This window comes from Protomyctophum bolini (genome assembly GCF_963924005.1).
Source record: "Protomyctophum bolini genome assembly, chromosome: 7".
NCBI classification, from domain to species: domain Eukaryota; kingdom Metazoa; phylum Chordata; class Actinopteri; order Myctophiformes; family Myctophidae; genus Protomyctophum; species Protomyctophum bolini.
In genome coordinates, this window is record NC_137868.1 from 44,065,356 (window position 1) to 44,086,572 (window position 21,217).

Genomic DNA, 21,217 nt, shown 5'->3' on the forward strand with positions numbered 1-21,217 from the left:
GCGTTTCGTAAGTTTAAAGATCTACAAGCTCGATACGCTGCGCGAAGTGACGCGCTTTGGTCTTGTAGATCTGCTGCTTTTGAATCGCATTGAATCCTAATTTGTATTAATAAGTAAAGCTGTCAGCTGTAGTAGAGTAATTGAAATGTTGAAACGATCCTGCTGACCTCTTTTTTTAGGTCCATTTATCATTTGTTTAACCTTTTTGTACTGTGTTGGCGGAGCCTTAGATATAGACAGTTATGCAAACGGCGTTCACTTCATGGGGCTTCAGTCCAATGGCGGCTCTCCTGTACCTACGTCCAGCTGTGGCTGTCGGCATGAGGGCAGGTACTACACACCAGGGACCACCTTCTGGGCCGAAGGTAGCAGTGTTGGTGGAGAGGTAGGGTGTGTGTGTGTGTGTGTGTGTGTGTGTGTGTGCGTGTGCGCGTGCACGTGCACGCCTGTGTGTGGACGAGTATACCTGTCCTAGGGATCCAATGTGTTATGATGAGACATCATGTGGCAGCCAGGTCTATGGACTTTTCTTGTAACCCTATAGGCTAACTAACTTCCGCTGTGATTGGCCGAGCCTTGCATAACGTTTGTAGTAGCTAATAGGCTGTTGGTTACGTAACCAATCTAATCAATACAATCTTTTATAAATACATGAATTCCCTTGCAGGGGCAGAAGACTTGAACTATTCAAGCGTCATAGACATTTTCAAATTAGGGAGTGGTCTATGTGTAAGTGACTGTGGCAACCACACTTTTCTATTTGTTTAGAGCACTTTTAACAACCATATAGAGTAGCAGCCAAGTCAAACATTACCACTTCACACAAGTGTGATTTTTTCTTCAGGTCACTTGCAAGTCCGCTAGCTGTAAGAAGAACGAACGCTGTGGCGTGAAGGGCGGAGTCAGGAACTGCTACCCAGAGTCCTTTGCAAAGTGCTATGGCGTGGGAGACCCTCACTATCGGACCTTTGACGGTCGTCGGTTCGACTTCCAGGGAACCTGTACTTACGTGCTGTCTCAGCTGGTCAAGGGCTCTGACCCTGTTACTCTTGGTTTATAACCACTTGAACCCCCAGCATGCCTATTCTATAGTATAGGGGAACAAAAAATGGCTGAAAATATATATAATATTGTAATTTACATTATACATAAACCAAAATGTGCTGTCAAAATGAACACTTCTAACAAAGGCTTGCTTGGTCACGAGTTTCATCTTGTATTGTTCTTTTGGGTCTTTGCTGCTATTTCATTGTTTTCCATGGATTATAGAACTATTATGACCGGAACTTAGAGGCACTTTATTGGCAATGGTGTGATTATTACAACATATATTCCTACTTTTCTTTTGTTTGTTTTTGCTGAGACATTGTAGCCTATACAGTAGATATCATGCAATTATGTAATCACAACTGAACTGATATAAGAAGAGTACTTAAAATGTGCCCCAATATATTCTGACTCAATGAGGTTTTTCAGAGAGAGGACAAAAGGTGGATTTTGTAGGTAAAGGGCCTTCATTAAATGTGGGATAGCGCCCCCTCAAAAATACAACTCTGTAGGTAAAAGTACTTTATACATTTTCACTCTGGTTTTTGCTATTGTTTCTTGACCACAATTGTCTTCTGCCAATTGTTTTATTATTAATATTATTATTCTGCTAATTGTTTTGCAGACCTGGTTCCGTTCCAGGTGTTGGTCCAGAATGAGAACAGAGGGAGGAACAAGGCCGTGGCTTACACCAAGTCTGTCTCCATAACTGTGTATAACGACACCATCAGCATGAGCAGCGACGACCCTGGGAACGTTTTGGTACGTATGGATAGAACCATGTGAATCATTTAGCAAATGAATTGTCTGAAGTAGCTTATTCTAGTCATTGTTTTCTAAAATGGTGGTTATGGGTAAAAATGAACCAATGCCCGGGGGGTAAATTGAGTCAATGGGAATCACTATTCATATTTTTATTTCTTTACTACTCAAATTATACTGAATAGACCTTCAATTTGCACGTACATGTACTCATTTAAGAGAAGTTTGCGATATTGTATCAACAATATTGCAAATATAAGGTTCTGAAAAACAAACTTTTTATTTAATTGTCTTAGTATTGTTTAAATAATAAATAAATACATGAGACTATTTGCAAAAGGGAAAACTGGAACGTCACCATTTGTATTTCTGTTTGCCTCGGCTTCGCCATCACAAATTGCACGGGGCAGATACTGTAGGTGTAGTGCATATAACTTAAATAATTATCCAAAGAAATCACTGACAATCATTTTGTCATTCTTTCATTCTTTCCAGAAAAAATAAATAAATAGCGGAAACAGTTGAGCTGCGAGCTTACAACACGTCACAGAGTAACGTGTTGTAAGCTTGTAGATCTGCTTTTTCTGCTAAAAAAAAGAAAAAAATTATTGTATGGACATTTTTCAAACGTGGAAACAATTGACCATTATGTAAAAAAAAAAAATTGCGACTATTATCTCAAATAATTGCGATTTAGTGCGATATAGTAATAATTGTGACGGGCCTAATCTTGAGTCTCTTTGTGGTTCTTTCAGGTCAGCGGCCGGCCGGTCAACCTTCCCTACTCCACGCCAGGTGACGAGCTGTCCGTATATCGAAGTGGTTACGACGGCGTGGTGCGGAGCGCTTTTGGTTTGACACTGTTGTTTGACTGGAGGAGCCATGTCAGGCTCAATCTACCCAGCATTTACTCTAACGCTGTTGCCGGTAGGTTTGGGAATTTATTTGTTTTATTGGATTAACTGTATTAGCTTACTTTACGGATGCGGGTGTGTGTGTATACAGCCGTCAAACGTGTCGAGTCAACTTGATATCAGCTAAACGTGGATTCCATGTTTATGAATTTATTCAAGACTATATGGGAACGCATGCCCCTCGCGTTATGCAGTACCCTGTTGTACTCGGCATACGACAAATGTGACTCTTTTTGATACAGGAGTAGACAGTCATGGCGGCAAGACTAACAGTTCAGGAGAGGAGAAAAACAGTTTTTTTTTGGTATTTTTTTGTTTTATCCAAAATGAGTTAATGGCACAGGCAGACTCTTCACATACAACTAGAGCACGTCTGAAATAAATGTAAGAGCTGAGATCGACATGTAAATATGAAATAAATGCTTAAACATGTAGCTATAGGTGTGTAATGTTAGAGACCGCAGAAGTGAACCTTTCAAGCCTGTTTTCTCCACTCGCTGTTTTCTGCAAGACATTTCTCTATAAGCCATATATCCAAAACTCGCGGGTCAAACTGAACAACCAAATATGTCAATTTGAAGCTATATGATTCTCTGCTTTCACATGAACATGACAAAAACTAAAATAAATTAGCCTCAGTCAGAAGCTGTCACAGATTGATACGCACGCACAGCAGATTCGATATTGATCACCTGACTTTCGCACCTCCTCTGGTCCTCGGGCAATACACACGGCAAGTTTGGAGTTATATTATCATAATGGATATCTCTGTATCTGTCCGTCTATACGCCGTTGCCAGTTGTATATGGCCATATATGGGGATCTGTATTCGTCAGTGAAAACTGCACGAATCTGCGTTGTCGGGGCATGCTCGTCAACCGTTTGTCGACGCGGGCGACGTCACACCACAGCTCCGGTCAGCCCGATGGCTGGCCCAGATATAGAGTCTAAAATCCCCACAGAGATCTTATTCTGCCACCGCGATGACCCAAAGAGGGACTCGTATAGAGAGCGCGACCAGACTCGACACAGGAATAAAATAACTAAAACGCGCTGCTGCTGCTGTGTGTGTGTGTGCTCAAGGTTGAATGTCCGCCGTAGAGGCGGAATGGGCCCCTCCTCTCCCCCCCTCCTCGTCCAAGCCGGGACCCCTCCTCCTCCTCCCCCCCGATATTCCGGAACCGGGGGACGACGTGCGGATCAAGAAGACGCTGGCGGACGAGCGGACGCGCTGCGAGATCCTCCTGAAGAACTACCGGGACCTGCACGGCGAGTACGCCGGCCTGCTGCGGGGCGAGCTGGCGCGGCGGCAGGGCGAGCTGAAGCGGCTGACCCTGGACCAGCAGTCCCACCACGAGAGCCCCGAGCTGCTGCTGCGGCTCCGCGGCGAGCTGCTGGCCAGGACCCGGGAGCTGGAGGCGCTGCGGCTGCAGCAGGTGACCATGACGACGCCCCGGGGGCTGGAGCTCCTCCTCCGGGCCCGGCTGCTGCGGCAGGACGCGATGGGGGAGGGCGGGCCGGCGGTCCGGGAGCACTTCGACAGGCTGGAGGAGAAGATCGAGAGGCACAGGTCGGAGTACAAGGAGCTGCTGTACGAGCACATCCTGCTCGCGTGCGAAAACATCTCCCTCAAGTCGCGGTGTTGTTACGACGACGGCGGCGACGACGATGACGATCCGGAAGAAAGCGAAGGGGAAGAGACGACGGCGGTCCGTCCGGAGCGGTGCGGCGAGGAGGGTCCGGCGATCCAGGAGGACGAGTGCGCCTCGTCTGACCCGCCGAAGGATTCACGACGACGTGCTCCTGCGCGGCTGAAGAAAGGACTGGAGGCGGAGGTGTCCGAGCTCCGCGTCCAGAACGCCCGGCTGGCCGACCAGCTGCGCGAGGCGGCGAGAGAGGTCGGCGGCTCTCTCACCCGCCAGGCGGACGACGACTGCGTGAAGAAGAAGCACGACGCGCTCAAGTCGGAGGCGGGCGCCTCCTCCCGCAGTGTCGAGTCCAAATCGGAGGTAGTAGGGAGGGAGTGCGACGCGCTGCGACCTCGGGGTCTGCGGTGCGACGACGCGACGGTTCTGAGAGAGAGGCGAGAGCAGCAACAGGAGGAGGCGCTGACGGAGAGAGACATGGAGCTCATCCGCGGGGCGCCGGCCACCCGCGAGCAGGAGGCCTACAAGGCGTGGCTGGAGAACCGCCTGGCGGACACGGAGCAGGAGATCGACTCGCTGGAGCGGCGGAACCGGACGCTGGGCGCCCGGCTGGGCACGCTGTCCCGCTCCCAGGGCGCCCTGGTGGAGACCAACGGGCGCCTGAGGGACATGCTGGACGGCGTCTGCGAGGAGCTGAGGGCGACCCGGGCGGAGGCCGACAGGAGCCTGCAGCAGCAGCACGAGGCCGCCGCGGCAGCAGCCGCCGTGGGCGAGGAGGACAAGCACGGGCTTCCTCCTCCTCGGAGGCACGCCGCGGAGATGCAGGACAAATACAGCAAAGCCAAGGAGAGACTGCTGTGGAGGAACAACCGCAAGGTCGCGGAGCTGGAATCGATGGAGGCGGACGCCGCGGCTGCCGAAGAATGTCCGTCCTTATCGGAGGAGCGTCTCATCAGACAACTGAGGGAGCTCCGTCATGCGATGTGAATCACGTCACTTCCACCTTCCCTTGTTGCTGGGGGAGGGGGGGGGGGCAAAGCGCCGCTAGCTGTTTTAGCATGTAGCTCAGTGCGACCACCTGTGTACGCAGTTCCTTAATTGCACAGAGGACAAGCCAGGTTCAGATAAATATTGTATGCACTGTTGCGTTATGGTGCGTTCCACCTTGAATTTATAACTGAAATATAGCCTATAAAGCCCACACCAATGCAACCCGTCGCAACTTGCAACCAGTTGCAAGAATGTGCAGCGGTCTTGTGTACCAAGGCCAGTTCCATAGTATTCATACTGGTGCAATTTGGGGATAATAGTTCTTCAAGTGGTTGCGTATAGGTGTGGACTCGGCCTTAAGGGTACGTTCAGGAAGGAAAAGCAGTCTTTTCTGAAATACGGTAAGGGGGGGGGGGGCAGGGGCGTCACGCGATCGACATAAACAGACTCTCAAATATTGACGGAAACGTTTTAAACCAGGTGATGTATAGTTGTGGAATTAATGAAGATTGAGCAACTATTTCGTATATTAACATTATACCTTATCTTGTCAGGTTGAACACTGCCTTTGTCTGTGTTTTATCATCGTTAGATGCTATAAGGAAATACAATGTAATTAATTATATTAGCTAAATTCGTTGAACATAACTGTGTTTGTTTAACATAGGATGGTGGTAGTGTGGCCTGCATGGCCAATAGCAGGCCATGGAGACACCATTATTCGGCTTAGACGAGCAGCCCTGCGTTTGTGCAGGGTTGTGACTTTTGGACAGCTGATAAACAGTGGTTCACGTCATAAGTTCACATTTCAATTCTTAATAAAAGCGTTAAACTAATTATTCTCCGGTTATAAAAGCACTCTACACAGCCAGAAAAGGGGGCTGACGTTACTAGTGCCCGCTTCTAAAAGCAGTCACAATGCAGTCGACCTTTAGCTCGTTTCTCATAGGGTTTTAATGTTTTTTTTTAACATGAAGGTGCCTTAGTGTGAATGTAGCCTAACCGAGTTCACTAATGATAAGACCGTAACATGGCAACACGACACACTAATGTACAGTAGCAGTATACAATGTAGTTACACTGTATAAGAGTGTATAACAAAATCACAGGTTTACTTGGTAAACCACTAGTACATTACCTGGATTTTCACAGAAGAACTAGCAAAATGGTCAAACAGCAATAATGACACTGTCATGGCGCATGTTTAAAGGCATGACGTGGTAAACAATAGAACTGTAAACAAAGGCCACATGCATTTCACAGAAAGATATTTCATCAAACAAACAACTTTCTGGCTATAATAATTCTATAATTCCACGAACCCAATGTTATTTAACGGGTGCAGAAATGTCACAAACATGACACCCCGTGACATAGCATGCATGTTCAGGCCGCAAGAGTGGCCTTAAAATCTAGCTTATTATTATTAATAATATAATTAATGATGACAGAGAGAGATAATTAAAGACAAGGATATTCAGACTCATTAGAGCTATTTTCTTTTGCTGATTTTTTTCGATTTGACATGCCATGTTGAAAGTGGGTGAAACCAAACAAACGCATCCAAAATTTGAACTCTCTAATGATCAATCTAATACCTGTATGGTTTATGATACCATGCCATGTGAGGTGAATGTAGAATGTGTGTGTGGTGGAAAGTAACTAAGTACTTTTATTTAAGGACTGTACTTTACAATGTTGAAGTATTTGTACTTTACTTGAGTATTTCCAATACTTTTACTTCTACTCCACTACATCTCAGAGCCAAAACTTTGACTTTTACTCCACTACAATTATTTGAAAACTTTGACTTTGGCAATTTCAATTTTGATTAGAAAACATACATTAACCACTTCAACCCTATACATTTCGGCCATTTGAAAATAGCCGATCTACAAGCTCTCAATAGATTTTCTACACATTTTGAACTTGTGAACTGCACAATACTTTTACTTTTAGTACATATAAGTACATGTTTATACATATAATGTATAAGTACATTTTGATGCCTATACTTTTGTGCTACATTTTCAATTCCGTACTTTTACTTGTAACGAAGTATAGTTCTAAATTGCAGTATTGGTACTTTTACTTAAGTCAATGAATGGGATGGGAATGGGACAAACAACACTGTGTAGCTCTATTGCAACAAATTAGCCATTGGGCCAGTGGGGCCGTGGCTCAGGGGCCCTTGGCTCTCAGGGGCCCTTTCGGGGGAAATTGGACGTTACTAGGTTTGACGCCCTGAAAAGTGCTCCTGCATGGGGCCCTTCATTAGCCAAAGATTTAGTTAAATTTAGGTCAAAAACATGATGAAAACACGAAAATGTTGTGCTCACATCACGCACTATGGGGGCCCTGCAAATATTACCGGCCCCAGGGGCCCCTCGTGGGGGTTAATCCGTCCCTGACTATAGGCCTACAGAATTACTCCCTTATATCTCTCGCTGCATTTCAGTGACGTTTCTCAGTCCTTTTCAAACGAGCAATAAAACTTTAAAAGCTTTCGTGTATTTAACATTTTACCAGTTTACCAGTTATCTGAGGTTAAAACCATTTGATTAACTTTGCCTTTTTTGATGGCTTGTCTTAAAACATGTAGATGTGCATTTCAACCAAATACTTCACCAGCTAATTTCACTAATTGACACGCAATTATTCAATCAAAGAATGGTAATTAATTAATTCAATAATTAATTAAATCTGGCATGATGGTATAGCAAAAAACCTATTTTACACTTAGCCACGCATGATACGACAACATATACACTTTATTTCCACCATTCTGATAAATGTAGTCCGGGGACCAGACTCAATCACAATATAATCGTGGTTGGGTCTTTTGTTAAATCAAGTCCCTAGTACTACATTTATTCTGCTGGTTTATTTTGCACTGAAAGCTAAGTGGATTGACCTATATATATATATATATATATATATATAGACATAATGTAGACCTTCCGTGTTCCTGGCAGGGCTCTGTGGGAACTATAATCAAGATGGTAAAGACGACTTCCAGAAACGCGACGGCTCCCAGGCCAAGAACCCCAACACCTTTGGACACAGCTGGAAGGTAAAGATGACAATAATACTGTACTAATGACCATAGTCTTACCGTGCAACATGAAAACTCGGGTGGTCGTTAAAAGTTGATTTCTCCCTAAGTCATTTCCTCGAATTTCTATTTTATTTAAATAATGTCATGCAAATTTGTCCAGTGCATCGCCTACTGCAGGCCTGGTTGACTAGATTTAGGATACATTTTGATGCTTGAGCTACTGGTATATTAAAATGATCACTTAATTAGATGGAGAAATCCCGTCATTTAACATGCATCTCTATGGGGGAAGGACAGCTTGCCCTGTCTCCTCGATGCTAACGTTCCTATTGGACAAGGACGGGTTGGGGAGGGACTTAGCGAAGGGCTAATTGACTCCAATGAAATGACAATCATTTTGCAGCTGAAGAAGGCCAATCAGCTGCTGGGTCATTCATGAGCACTGTGGCGTTTTGCATTACTTCCACATTGGCTTCATTTCCAAAACCGAAACCCTCTTGCTGCCTGGTTGTGAGCTTGTAGATTTTTTAAATAGCCAATGTACTGTATTAAACTGTATGAACCTGTTCAAGGTTCACTGTTGTGGGTCCCCAAACCCTACTTTGACTGCACTGTTCACTCGCTAGCTACAGAGAACCAAGGGCTGATGGGTAAATATGGGTTTTTGTAAACACAGTGGACAGAAACAGGAAGATTCACACATCAAATATAGCTCCCATGCATTGAAAATGATTTTAATGAGCAAAAGTGTTAAACATAACGTAACAAGAGAACATTACATTAGATATGTTGTTAAATGTGAACATACAGCATGAGGAACCTGATGCAAGGAGACTGACAACGAGAGAAGGAAAAAAGGGCTGATTATTTCATCAAGACCGAGGTTAAAGGACATCTTTAGTTTTTTTCAACCAAAGTTCGTGTTTTAGGTTGTTATGTTCTTTCATTTGCTGCTTTCTTTTGTTTTGGGGATTTTTGCAGTTTTTGACAGGGGGGGCGGGGGCATTCGAGCATGGGGCTAAATATGTATTTCTTTACAAAATATTTGTAAATGTATTTTTTTAATTATTTACTATAGTCCTAATAAACCCCAAGAAATTACATCTGACCACAAAAGATCACGGGATCTATTGAATGTGACAAACTGACATATGGAGCCTATATACACACACAGTATAAGCCTTCCTCATGGTATAGATCACATTCAGTAGATCCTGTGATCTTCTGTGGCCAGATGTCATTTCCTGGGATATATTATAGGACTATCGTAAATAATACAAAAATAAATCACCATAAAATGTTGTAAAAGAAATACATATTTAGCCCCATGCTCGAATGCCCCCGTCCCCCATGTCCAAAAGAGCTAAAATCCCTAAAACGAAAGAAAGCAGCAAATGAAAGAAAATGAACACTCATCTTTTACTTTCTCTATAATAACAACCTAAAACATGAACCTTGGTTGAAAAGAAAACTAAAGTTGTCCTTTAACCGAGGCGAGTTGATGTGGATTGTTTGACTCAGTGATGCATCTTGGAGTCGACGGCGACGGCGGCGACGCCCCAGTGACCCCCGATGGAGGTTATTCCGCCGCTAGTGTAGCGTCCACTGACCAGCAGCAGCTCTGCGTCAGGGTGAACCGGGTAGAAGTTGAAGGAGTAGCCACTGGGCTGGCCAGCTGCCAAGAAGCGGCCTCTGTTGGTCACGAATTGCAACTGCCAAAAAGAGACGTGAATCAAAGGATCAGCGACACAATTTGGTTATTACGTTTTCTATTTTCTCTTCGTTGGGGGGGGGGAGCTATTTTGAAAACATCAATGACTTCAGGAGGAACTATACCGAGATTTGGCCCTCATAGTGTGACGATAAACTAAAGCCACACAGAACTACTGTTTGAGTTTTCTTCTTTTTTTCTTTTTACAAAGCTATTGGATAGTGTCATGACGAAATAGATTGGGAAGGTTTGTCCATATAGCAATTGTGTTTGAACTTTACACTGCACAATGTGAGTGGCATTGATTGATAGATGTAGTCATACTGCTGTATGTAGTTCTGACCTGATAGATGTAGTCATACTGCTGTATGTAGTTCTGACCTGATAGATGTAGTCATACTGCTGTATGTAGTTCTGACCTGATAGATGTAGTCATACTGCTGTATGTAGTTCTGACCTGATAGATGTAGTGACTGGTATGCCATTTCCCAGAAATCTGAGTAATGGCCTCGCCATCACGCAGCTCCATCTCTATTGTGGTGCCAGACACATGGCCGACTACCGCACTCCAGGTGCCATCATACTGAAACTGCAACCTGTGTGTGTGTGTGTGTCCACATGTGTGCATGCGTGCGTCCACGTGTGTGTGTGTGTGTGTGTGTGTGTCAGAGGGAGAGAGAGGGAGACAGATTTAGAGGGAGAGAAACTGAAAGAAAACATATAGGTTTGTTGCCCAAATTATCAGATTATCATTAAATAAAGAGGCATGAATCATGGAAGTTCCGGTTCAGAGAAAACATGAGCTGTATGTTTATTTTGTTGTATTATTTTTTTATCGCAGAACATTGACCCCTTAAAAGCCCAAACCACACCTTGGGACAAAACTGTTTTCAGGACGTTAAAAACCATCTCGTCCCGGTCCCGACCCGACCCTTTTGGTTTGGTTTGGACTTTAGACTTTAGATCATTCAATACACTTGTAATGCTCTGCATGTACGCATGTGTCAACTAAAATTAATAAAATGTGCTGTGGGAAGGATTCATTTATACGAGGCATTATTTACTTAGATTAGATTGGATACTAATTAGATATTAGATACTTATGGGCACTATAGATATTAGATTCATTATAGATTACACTTGAGAGCTCCATACACACCCTGTGATTTGGCAGTTATAGGCCTCCCAGATCCTGATGGCGTTGATGTGTCCCTTCCCCATGGTCTGGTAGGATGAACCTCCACCTTTACCCACTGCTAGAGAGTAGCTGGATGTCTCGTTGGTTGCTGGGGAGACAATGTGAGAGAGGGATTGATATTAAAGGATCATTATTTTTATTACCGTAATCAGATGCTGGTACTGGAGAATATTTTCATACCGCAGCTCTGAGTGTGAGCATCGGGGCCGGGTTTGAGGTCAATTGCTTATTAAGAAATACGCCACCATGTTTGAGTAGATTGCGTTCTTCCTTGAAGTCTCGCGAGGCGATTTTTCACCTGTGATTTCATCCAAAGTCCCCTTTGTGGGCTGGCGTAATCCACTACGATATTTGTGTTATGAACAACAGACATCTACAAAAAGTTATGAATTTTTTAGTGATTTATAATAATCGATTTACCACAAAACCACACTGATCGCACCCGGAGCGGTGGTGGGCTCGGGATGACGCGCACGCACGCACACACACACATCACACAGCATCTAGTTACTCACAGGCCCATGCTGAAGACAGCAAAACAATCGCAATCACAAGCAGTGAACCGACGGCCATGCTGATGCTGAGTTAATGACACTGGAAAGAGAAGATGCAATATAACGTTATTAACAAGTACATTTATACAGTACAGTATAACACACAAGGCTGTGGTATATGTTGTGATCACAGCTGCATATATTGTTGGCTTGCATTATTCTACCAACTACCACCCTATATTGTTGCAATTTATTTTTTTATTAAAAGGTTAATTGCACGCCATTGACACGATTTAACGTCAATTTTCTGTGTTGACATTGTCATTTAGTATTCACGTGTATATACCGTACACATATATGTATGTACACGTGACTCTGAATATTTGGAATGCACATTGAAGAAAACCAAGTATCTAATTGTTCCAATAATGTATGTAGTGCATGCCATGATGTACCTTAAAATCAGTTTACAGTCAAATCTGTCTGATTTCACTCAAATATGTCTCAACTATTCTAATTCAAGTTTGCACTATACAGTACAGTCAGTCAATGTACAAACAGTATGTATCACTACCGACTGAGATGTCTGCAGCACGACCAGCACTTCAGATATGAAACATGAATCCAAATTTAGTAGCCAAAGCTGTCTACAATTTCTCATGTTGCCTCGATAAAAATGAAAAGATGGAACTGAGAAGAGGTCTTTTGCAAACAAGCAATTAAGCGCAAGAAGAACAAGTTTGTGTGAGCGGGTTGTATACCTATAGCTTCTTATTGTCATGTGAACAAACACCTGTGAATATTGCATTTTATTCCATTGCATGCTATTGCTCCCTGTATGCCTACCTGTGTGCAGCCAGGTCTGTGAGAAGTCAAAGTCAGTCCTCCTGTGACCTCGGTCTGTGCTGTATCTGATCCTCTCAGACATCAACGTGTCTTTATATGCTCTCTTGTGTGCTGACATTTCCTGGTAGGTGTCAGAAGACACCTTGGAGGAAACACACTGTTTTTAAGCTGCTTTTAAATGTCATCCGTGTGGGAATTCGCATTCGCAAGCTCCTTCCCTGTACGGTGCTCCACTTTGCTCCATCCATTGGTCTGTTACCAGGGTGACAGTTACTGGGAAGTCTGTCTGTCTGTCTGTCTGTGTGTGTGTGTGTGTGTGTGTGTGTGTGTGTGTGTGTGTGTGTGATTCAGATGACAGTGAAGTGACAATTTAAGGACTTTTAATACCTCAAAGGCTCTAAAAGAAAAATATCATTACTGCAACAAAAGTAATCAGCAAACATACTGTATAAAAACATTGGCCAGAGTATTAAATAATAAAGAAAGAGGCAACAATTGTGACAATAGATGATCTACAAGTTCACAATGAGCTTGTAGATCGTCTATTTTCACATTTATCTGTGGAACCATTCTGTTGCTTGTCTGGGTGGGGGGGTCCCCAGTTCGATTACTTTGGGGGGGGGTCCACTGATATAGACTAACTGAATATTCCTAAAAGTGCTAGCCTACCACCTTGATATAAAATAAAAATGTTGTAACTTGCGTAACCTTATGTAACTTTTCATTCATTGAAATTCACTCGTATACCAAAATCCATTTGGGGAAAAAAGGGGGAAAAAAACACACCTGTGTGAAGTGAGGGGCGCTCACTTCGCATTATCTAACGTTTGGATAGTTGGTGTCAAGGTGACGTACGTTTGCTCAGTAGTTGCTGATGTCTGCTCAGGAGGTTTGAGTGTTTGCTCAGACTGATTTTTTTAGAGGGAACATAACATACAAGTATATAATAAGTCCCGGGCATTTGTTTCCGGGGGGAGAGAACTTTTTTACGATGCTGTTCTGTACGTCTATTCTGACTCCCCAGAAAATATTAATGGTCATTATAATCTTTTGAAAAGCATTCGCTAATGGCTTGTCGATCTCTTTTCTTTGCGTCATGTCTTGGTTCTTGCCTTTTTCCTGCTCTAAGGTGATACTCTTATACTTTTACTCTTTAAGTATTGTAGCTTTTCCTCTAAAGTATTTATCCTTAAATAGGATAATAATATAGGATTACAGTTTTATAAGTTTAACATTATAACAATAAAGATAAAGTTTAAATATTCACTTGGATTAAAAAGGCTTTACATGCCAGTACAATAGGTACATTTTGACTTGAGTACTTTTACTCGATTACATTCAAAGTGTGTGTGCATGCTTTATTGTACTTTTCTGAGGGGAGAATATTGACACGGCTTTGAAGTGCATGATGTGAGTTATTAATTAATACCTGATCAATCAATACCTAAAGTGTAGTAAGTGCAACATATTCAGCTGTTGTCTCTCTGAATGAGATTAATTATCCCCATGGGAATATGTATCACTTTAAAAAAAAAACAGCATCCATATTCTGAGGAGAACATATTAGCCAAAAATCGCGTTGTGAGCATAGACTGTTTAAAGATGGAGTTTTTCATGCGTTTATGAGTTGACAGTAGACCGTGTGTTTGGTATATATGTGCAATGATGTATTCCCTTTGTATAATGCCTGTGACAGCCTCTCAGCTGGTCAAACAATGCTGCTCCGCTGTTCTACGACAGAAAATCTGGTGAGGACAAAGCGTACGACAGCTCCCGACCAGACGTGACTTTTTTGTCCTACTCAAGTTCAATTTCAAGCTTTGCCGGAAATGGTAAATGCCGAAAATGTCGGTAATTTCGGCGCGCACCCATATTTTGGCGTACGCACGGTTGATAAATGAGGGCCCCTAGTGTAAAGTGTTCCCATTGAATGACCAATTGCAGCCGGGGGGAAGGCCTGCAATCAGTGCCGGCTGATTGGCCATTCATGAGCACTGTGGCGTTTATTGCATTTCTTCCACATTGGCTTCATTTCCAAGACCCAACCCACTTGCTGCCTGAGCTCGTAGATCTGCTTTTTTTCTTTTCCTTTTTTTTTTAATAGCCAAGAACTAAATAACATTGCACGGGTGCACCTGGGACACATCCCCAGCGATGCATCCCACGGTCATCGGGACTTTGGGTCTCGCAACAACACCCCTCACTCAGGTGATCTAATGTACTGATTACATATAAGTGATTAAACTGGGGACACACCTGGAACCACCTCAAGGACCCCCTGGCGGTCCCCAAACCCCACATTGACTGCACTGTTCACTCGCTATAGCTACAATTATGGGTTTTCGTAAACACGGCGAATAGACACAGGAAAATTCACACGTCAAATAGCTCCCATGCATTCAAATAATTTTTAATGAGCAAAAGTGTTAAGCATAACATTACACAAGAGAACATTAGATTAGACCGGCTAATGTTGTATACAATAGTATCCAACATTTGATGCAAGGAGACTGAAAACGAGAGAACGCAAATGGGCCATTATGTAATCAAGACCGAGGTTAAATGAGATGAGTTGATGTGGACAGTTTGATTCAGTGATTCAACATCTATTGTGCGTACATGGGCAACTGGCGGCCCGGGGACCTTCACTTGATGCGGCCCTCAGGTTAATATCGGAATACTGATATTTTATTGATTTCAGCTGTTACAATTCCAAACATGACCCACTTTAATTACTTAATTACGTCTATATTAGTAACCTATAGTATTAAAGTTCTATTGTCTTTTTTTTATGTCCAATTGTAATTTCATTTAAGTTCATAAAGTTAACATACCGGTAAGTATAACTAAATACATTTGAAATTAAATAAAAGATTATACTTATCAGGATCAAAAATAGCAAAAAAGGATTAAGAAAAAAAAAAGAAAGATAATTCTGCAGGATTTCAATTCTAATATAGCAAAAATATTATTTTTTTGTTGATATGACAGTATGCAATGTGCAGTGAGTGTGGAACTATAGTGGCCCTCTCCATCTTCAAAGTTAACCCCACCCCTGATCTAGCGTACACTGGTCTTAGACTTCTTAGACATCCCAGAGGCGGGCATGTGCATCATAGACATCTTGTCGGAGGCGAGCACGTCCCAGTGAGCTCCGATGGAGGTGATCCCGCCGCTATAGCGTCCACTGACCAGCTTCAGCTCCGCGTCGGGGTGAACTGGGTAGAAGTTGAAGGAGTAGCCATTGGGCTGGCCAGCTGCCAAGAAGTGGCCTCTGTTGGTCACGAAATACAGCTGCAAAAGAAACAGGAATTGAGTGTTCACTGTTCAGTGACTCATTTCTAAAATCTAGATGTGAATATGTTGCGTATAGCTATATGCAAATGTATACTACTGTAGTGTTGGGGAAGCTATTTTGAAAACGTTTACTTCACTCTGGAAGAACTACAGTGATTCCACCCTCAGTGGCAATGCATTTATATAGCGCTTTTATCCAAAGCTTTACTTAGATTGTTTATTTACATTCAAACACCGATGGTGGCGGAAACCATGCAAGGCACCAACCTGCACATCGGGAGCAATTAGGGGTTCAGAGTCTTGCTCAAAGACACTTCGACACTAACTCTGGGCCCCACACATAATTGTGACGATAAACATTATTTTACAAAGGGAAGGAGCTATACTGTAGGTTAGTGTCATGAAATACATAGTTTGCCCATAGTAATGCATTTTTGGACTGTACATACACTACACAATGTGAGTGGCATTGATTACTTACACTATAGATGTAGTTACTGGAATGCCATTTCCCAGAAATCTGAATAATGACCTCGCCATCACGCAGCTCCATCTCTATTGCTATACCGTAGGTGCGGCCGACCAGCGCACTCCAGATGCCATCATACTGAAACTGCATCCTGTGTGTGTGTGTGTGTGTGTGTGTGTGAGAGAGATAGATTTAGAGTGAAAAGAAAGCATGTAGGTTTGTTGCCAAATGTTAGATTCTGTCAGCTTTCATTAAATAAAGAGGCATACATCATGGTTAGTGCAGTTCAGGTTCAGAGAAAACATGACAACATTGAGCTGCCTGTGACCATTTTTATCGCAAGACATTGAACCCTTCTACTTGACCATTCAGTACACTTAATGCTCTGCGTTCCTGTGGGTCTGGAACTTCCGCGGTCCCCCCGCGGAGTTGCGCCACTCAATTCACACGGGTGTGATTTTTAACATCCTAGTTCGTATTGGGTGTTGCCTATTATCTACTGGATGCTATGCAGGAAATAGCAGAACGACAGAAATGCATTGCAGTGTGTGTGTGTGTGTGTGTGTTCTGAGCTTGGGAACGGCACCGGGTTCCCTCTGACGAACACAACCAATTGTGTTCACTGGGACGCCTTGCCAAGCTGGAGGACCGTTCAGCCTTCGGTCTGCTGAACGCCTATACATTATCTCAATACAGGTCAGGGAAAACTATTATGTTAACTTTGTACTGTTGTTGAGCTGTATACACACCCTGTGATGTAGGAGTTATGGACCTCCCAGACCCTGATGGCGGTGATGTGTCCCTCCCCTATGGTCTGGTAGGGGTTGCCTGACCCTTTACCCACTGCTAGAGAGTAGCTGTATGTCTCGACATGAGTCTCGTTGGTTGCTGGAGAGACAGAGACAGAGAGAGAGAGAGAGAGATATGACATGAGCATGAGAGGGATTGATATTAAAGGATAATTCCAAAGCCTTTTTATTACCTTAATCTTACGTTATTATATATCCAAGAAAAGAGTGGTACAGGGGTGAGTGGTGGGCTTAATATCCGGTATATTACTTATTGCTTAAAAAGAAAGACACACAGTGCGCACTTCCGGAAGTCTCACAAGACGATAATTACATCACCTGTGATTTCATCCAAAGTCCCCTTTGGTGGCCCATTTGGGACACAAAGACTGTGGAGAGATTTGAGTCATTAGGAACGATATATATTTAAAGAATATATATCGTTAACGATAAGCAATTTACAACGCTCGGAGTGCCAGTGCATGGACTCAGGATGGAGTTATGAAAGTGTTCACCTGTATGCCACTCGTTTTGGGATATAATAACATATAAGAAAAAACCTAGTCTGGTATTCTCCGTTAACAGTCACTAAAGACATACTTTTGTGTACATTACATTTACACATTTCTGTATTGTGTTTTACGTTCATCTTTTTGTGTCTTTCTGTATTGACAGTAAGTGCACATGTATGCCAATTAATAATAGATTCAGTCAATATTATTTAGGTTTGCATTATGTCTCTCTCTCTCGCTCTCTCTCACACACGCACACGCACCTGCACACGCACGCACACACACCCACACCCACACACACACACACACACACACACACTGTGTCTATAGTTACTACTCACGTCTGGCCCATGCTGAAGACAGCAAAACAATCACAATCACAAGCAGTGAACCGACAGCCATACTGTTGCTGAGTTAATGACACTGGAAAGAGAACATATATAATTACTATAACGTTATTAACAAGTACATTTTCACTATATACAGACAGTACAGTAACACACGACGGCTGTGGTATATTGTGATTATAGCACAGCTGCGTATATTGTTGCCTTAAACACCTGCAGTATAGGCTATATTCTACCAACTACTGTATTGTTGCGATTACAGTATATTAAAAGGTAACGGTTGCACGCAATTGACAAGATTGAACCTCAATTTTCTGTGTCATTTAGTATTCACGGCGTACAGTATATACAATATTTGACTCTGAATATTTGGAATGCACATTGAAGAAAACTAAGAATCTAAATTGTTCCTAAATAGTGCATGTATACCTTAAAATCAGTTTACAGTCAAATCTGTCCGATTTCACTCAGATGTGTCTCAACTATTCTAATTCTAAATGATTCTAAAGTTTGCACTATACCGTACAGTCAGTCAATGTACAAACAGTATATATCACTATGAACTCGAGATGTATGCAGCACGACCAGCACTTCAGAAGAATTCAGATTTCAATTTCTAATGTTGGTCTTTTGCAAACAAGCTATTAAGCGCAAGAAGAACAAGTTTGTGTGAGCGGGTTGTATACCTAGCTTCTTATTGTCATGTGAACAAACACCTGTGAATATTGCATTTTATTCCATTGCATGCTATTGCTCCCTGTATGCCTACCTGTGTGCAGCCAGTCTGTGAGAAGTCAAAGTCAGTCCTCCTGTGACCTCGGTCTGTGCTGTATCTGATCCTCTCAGACATCAATATTTATATGCTCTCTTAGAGTATGTGCTGACATTTCCTGGTAGGTGTCAGTTACTGGGAAGTCGGGCTCGGACATCAAGAATTTACACTGAAAAGGGATTTAGAATCTCAAAGGATAACTGTACCGGATTGTCTGGTTGAGTCACCATTAGCCTATAAGGAAATGTGCCCATAATCAATCGAATGTGACTCTGCTCGCAGCTCGCTCATACATACAGTAAGTTACAATGAACAACATGAGTTTAATATTGAAGGTACATTTTTCCCACACACCATGCCCATATCCCCCCCCCCCCAGTCCCAACACAACAGTGGTCCCCTGGTTGATTCTCAGTCAGGGTGGTGGTCCCTGGTTCATAATCAGTTGAAAACCCCTACTATCTTCCTGAAAGACATGGGTGACGTCTTTCCCATAAGGAAGAAACAGACTATTTCTTAACCAACAATTAAGATGGAAGGAAGATACAGAGGACTGGTTTTTAACAGCTGCTTTCAAATGTCAAGATGGCAATTCATTACAGCTGTGGTGCACAGTATCACATCCCATGGGGGAACTTGAAACTTAAACTTGACTTGTGCTCGAAAGCACAAGTCAATACAAAAACTGCTACTTTGTGGACGAAACCATGATAAATCACTAAGACTTGTTTACAACAGGGTCCACCATTTTCAATTCATCAGAACATTTGAAGTATACAAATATACACTTCTATGAAAAAAAGGAAATCATCATATAAAGAAAGTAAAAAGGGAGGAAAATACAGTATGGGGAAAAAGCATTTTCCACATCTTCGTTTCGTCCAGTATGCTTCTGAAATGTATTTGTTGAGCTGTAATTCCATTTCTCTTTTACATAGTTGTTTTTCATCATTCATTTGTTACTCATCGTCAGTTTTAGGTATAGCCTACATTGCAGATATCATTCGGACCTCTATTCCTTTTGAAATTTGAATTATTTTAAACACTAGCTAGTGTAAACATTGTATTTGGTAATTGGATCCATGTGGGTGGCTCAGGGGTCGAGTGGCCGGATGGCAACCGCAAGGTTCCCAGTTCGATCCCTGGGCTCCCCCAGAGTTAGTGTCGAAGTGTCCTTGAGCAAGACACTGAACCCCTAATTGCTCCCGATGTGCCTTGCATGGTTTCTGCCGCCATCGGTGTATGAATGTGTGCGTGAATCATAGACTGTAAAAAATATGGATAAAAGCGTTCTCCGGGTCTAATATGGACGTAAAATGAAGCTTGTCAGTCCTTGAACTGTAAGTCGCCATCTTTCTAGATCCGTTTGGGCCCAGCTGGCCATTGGCTGGCCCAGACAACGAGGCGGGACTTCCCCCCCCCTTCTTCTTGGTTGGTTTTTATTTTGACTCGAAGGGGGGGTGGCTTCCGATCATAGACTGTAACGGTAGCCACGCCCCTCAGAACATACGCAACTTTATGGTCATTTTTTAAATAAATGGGACCATCATTTTCCAAAAAGAATATTATGACATGAGAAATGAGACTTTAAACTAGTGACTGGAAGCAGAAAGTATTCATGACCATGTTTATTAAGGTAATACAGTCTAGGTGAAGTTGGGCCCAAATACATGGACCTCTATGGAGCTATGGGTTTTTTTGGGCCCAAAGACAGCGCCACAACAGGCCATTATATGAACATTCAGGAAGTCTCGATTTCCTTAGTGGCTTGACAAAATATCTGTGACATCATCATTAGGCAGATTATTTTTTAAACAAGATTTTCATTGTCGTGAGAACGATGGCTTCAGTCAGAACTTCAATTTTTGGCGGAAGAAGAAGAAGAAGAAAAAAACCCATGAAAAACAATAAGTGACCAAAGTCACTTCGTGACTTCTTGGTCCCTTAATAAATTCTTACAAGCTCTACCATCTGTTTCAGATGACCTCCTCACTGTTTGAGTTCTTACGCATTGTTCATTTTGTAAACCTTTTCTTCCCTTTGCATTTCCTGTCATTTCAAGCAGAGTTTTGCGTGCGTAAAAAAAACAATGCTCTCATTTTTTCCATCCTGGTTGGTGGCATACCGTACACCAGTGGGGAAGCACCCTATGATCCGACGGGCCATTTCTGCTGCCAGTAGAATGTTTACCATTTTTCCATCCTGGTTCGTGGCATACCTTACACCAGTGTTTCCCAACCTGTGTTGGAAATAGTGTATGGTGCACAAGGCTTACACCATTTCCTTGTGATGGGTTTCTGCTGCCAGTAAAATGTTTACCAAATACCTGTCCTCCCTTTGTAACATAATGGTCTTCCAATAAATTA

General features: G+C 42.9%; 1 protein-coding gene across 1 annotated transcript; it reads left to right on the forward strand.

Moving 5' to 3' along the window:
- Positions 1–262: 262 nt before the first annotated feature.
- Positions 263–8,856, forward strand: LOC308318739 (IgGFc-binding protein-like; the record flags this gene model as incomplete). The annotated part of the gene is made up of 6 exons (XM_080768366.1): positions 263–385; positions 845–1,040; positions 1,670–1,809; positions 2,565–2,736; positions 8,335–8,432; positions 8,821–8,856. The coding sequence occupies 6 exons, from the start codon at positions 263–265 to the stop codon at positions 8,854–8,856; spliced, it is 765 nt and encodes a 254-aa protein (XP_080624492.1).
- Between the last annotated feature and the right edge of the window lie 12,361 nt (positions 8,857–21,217).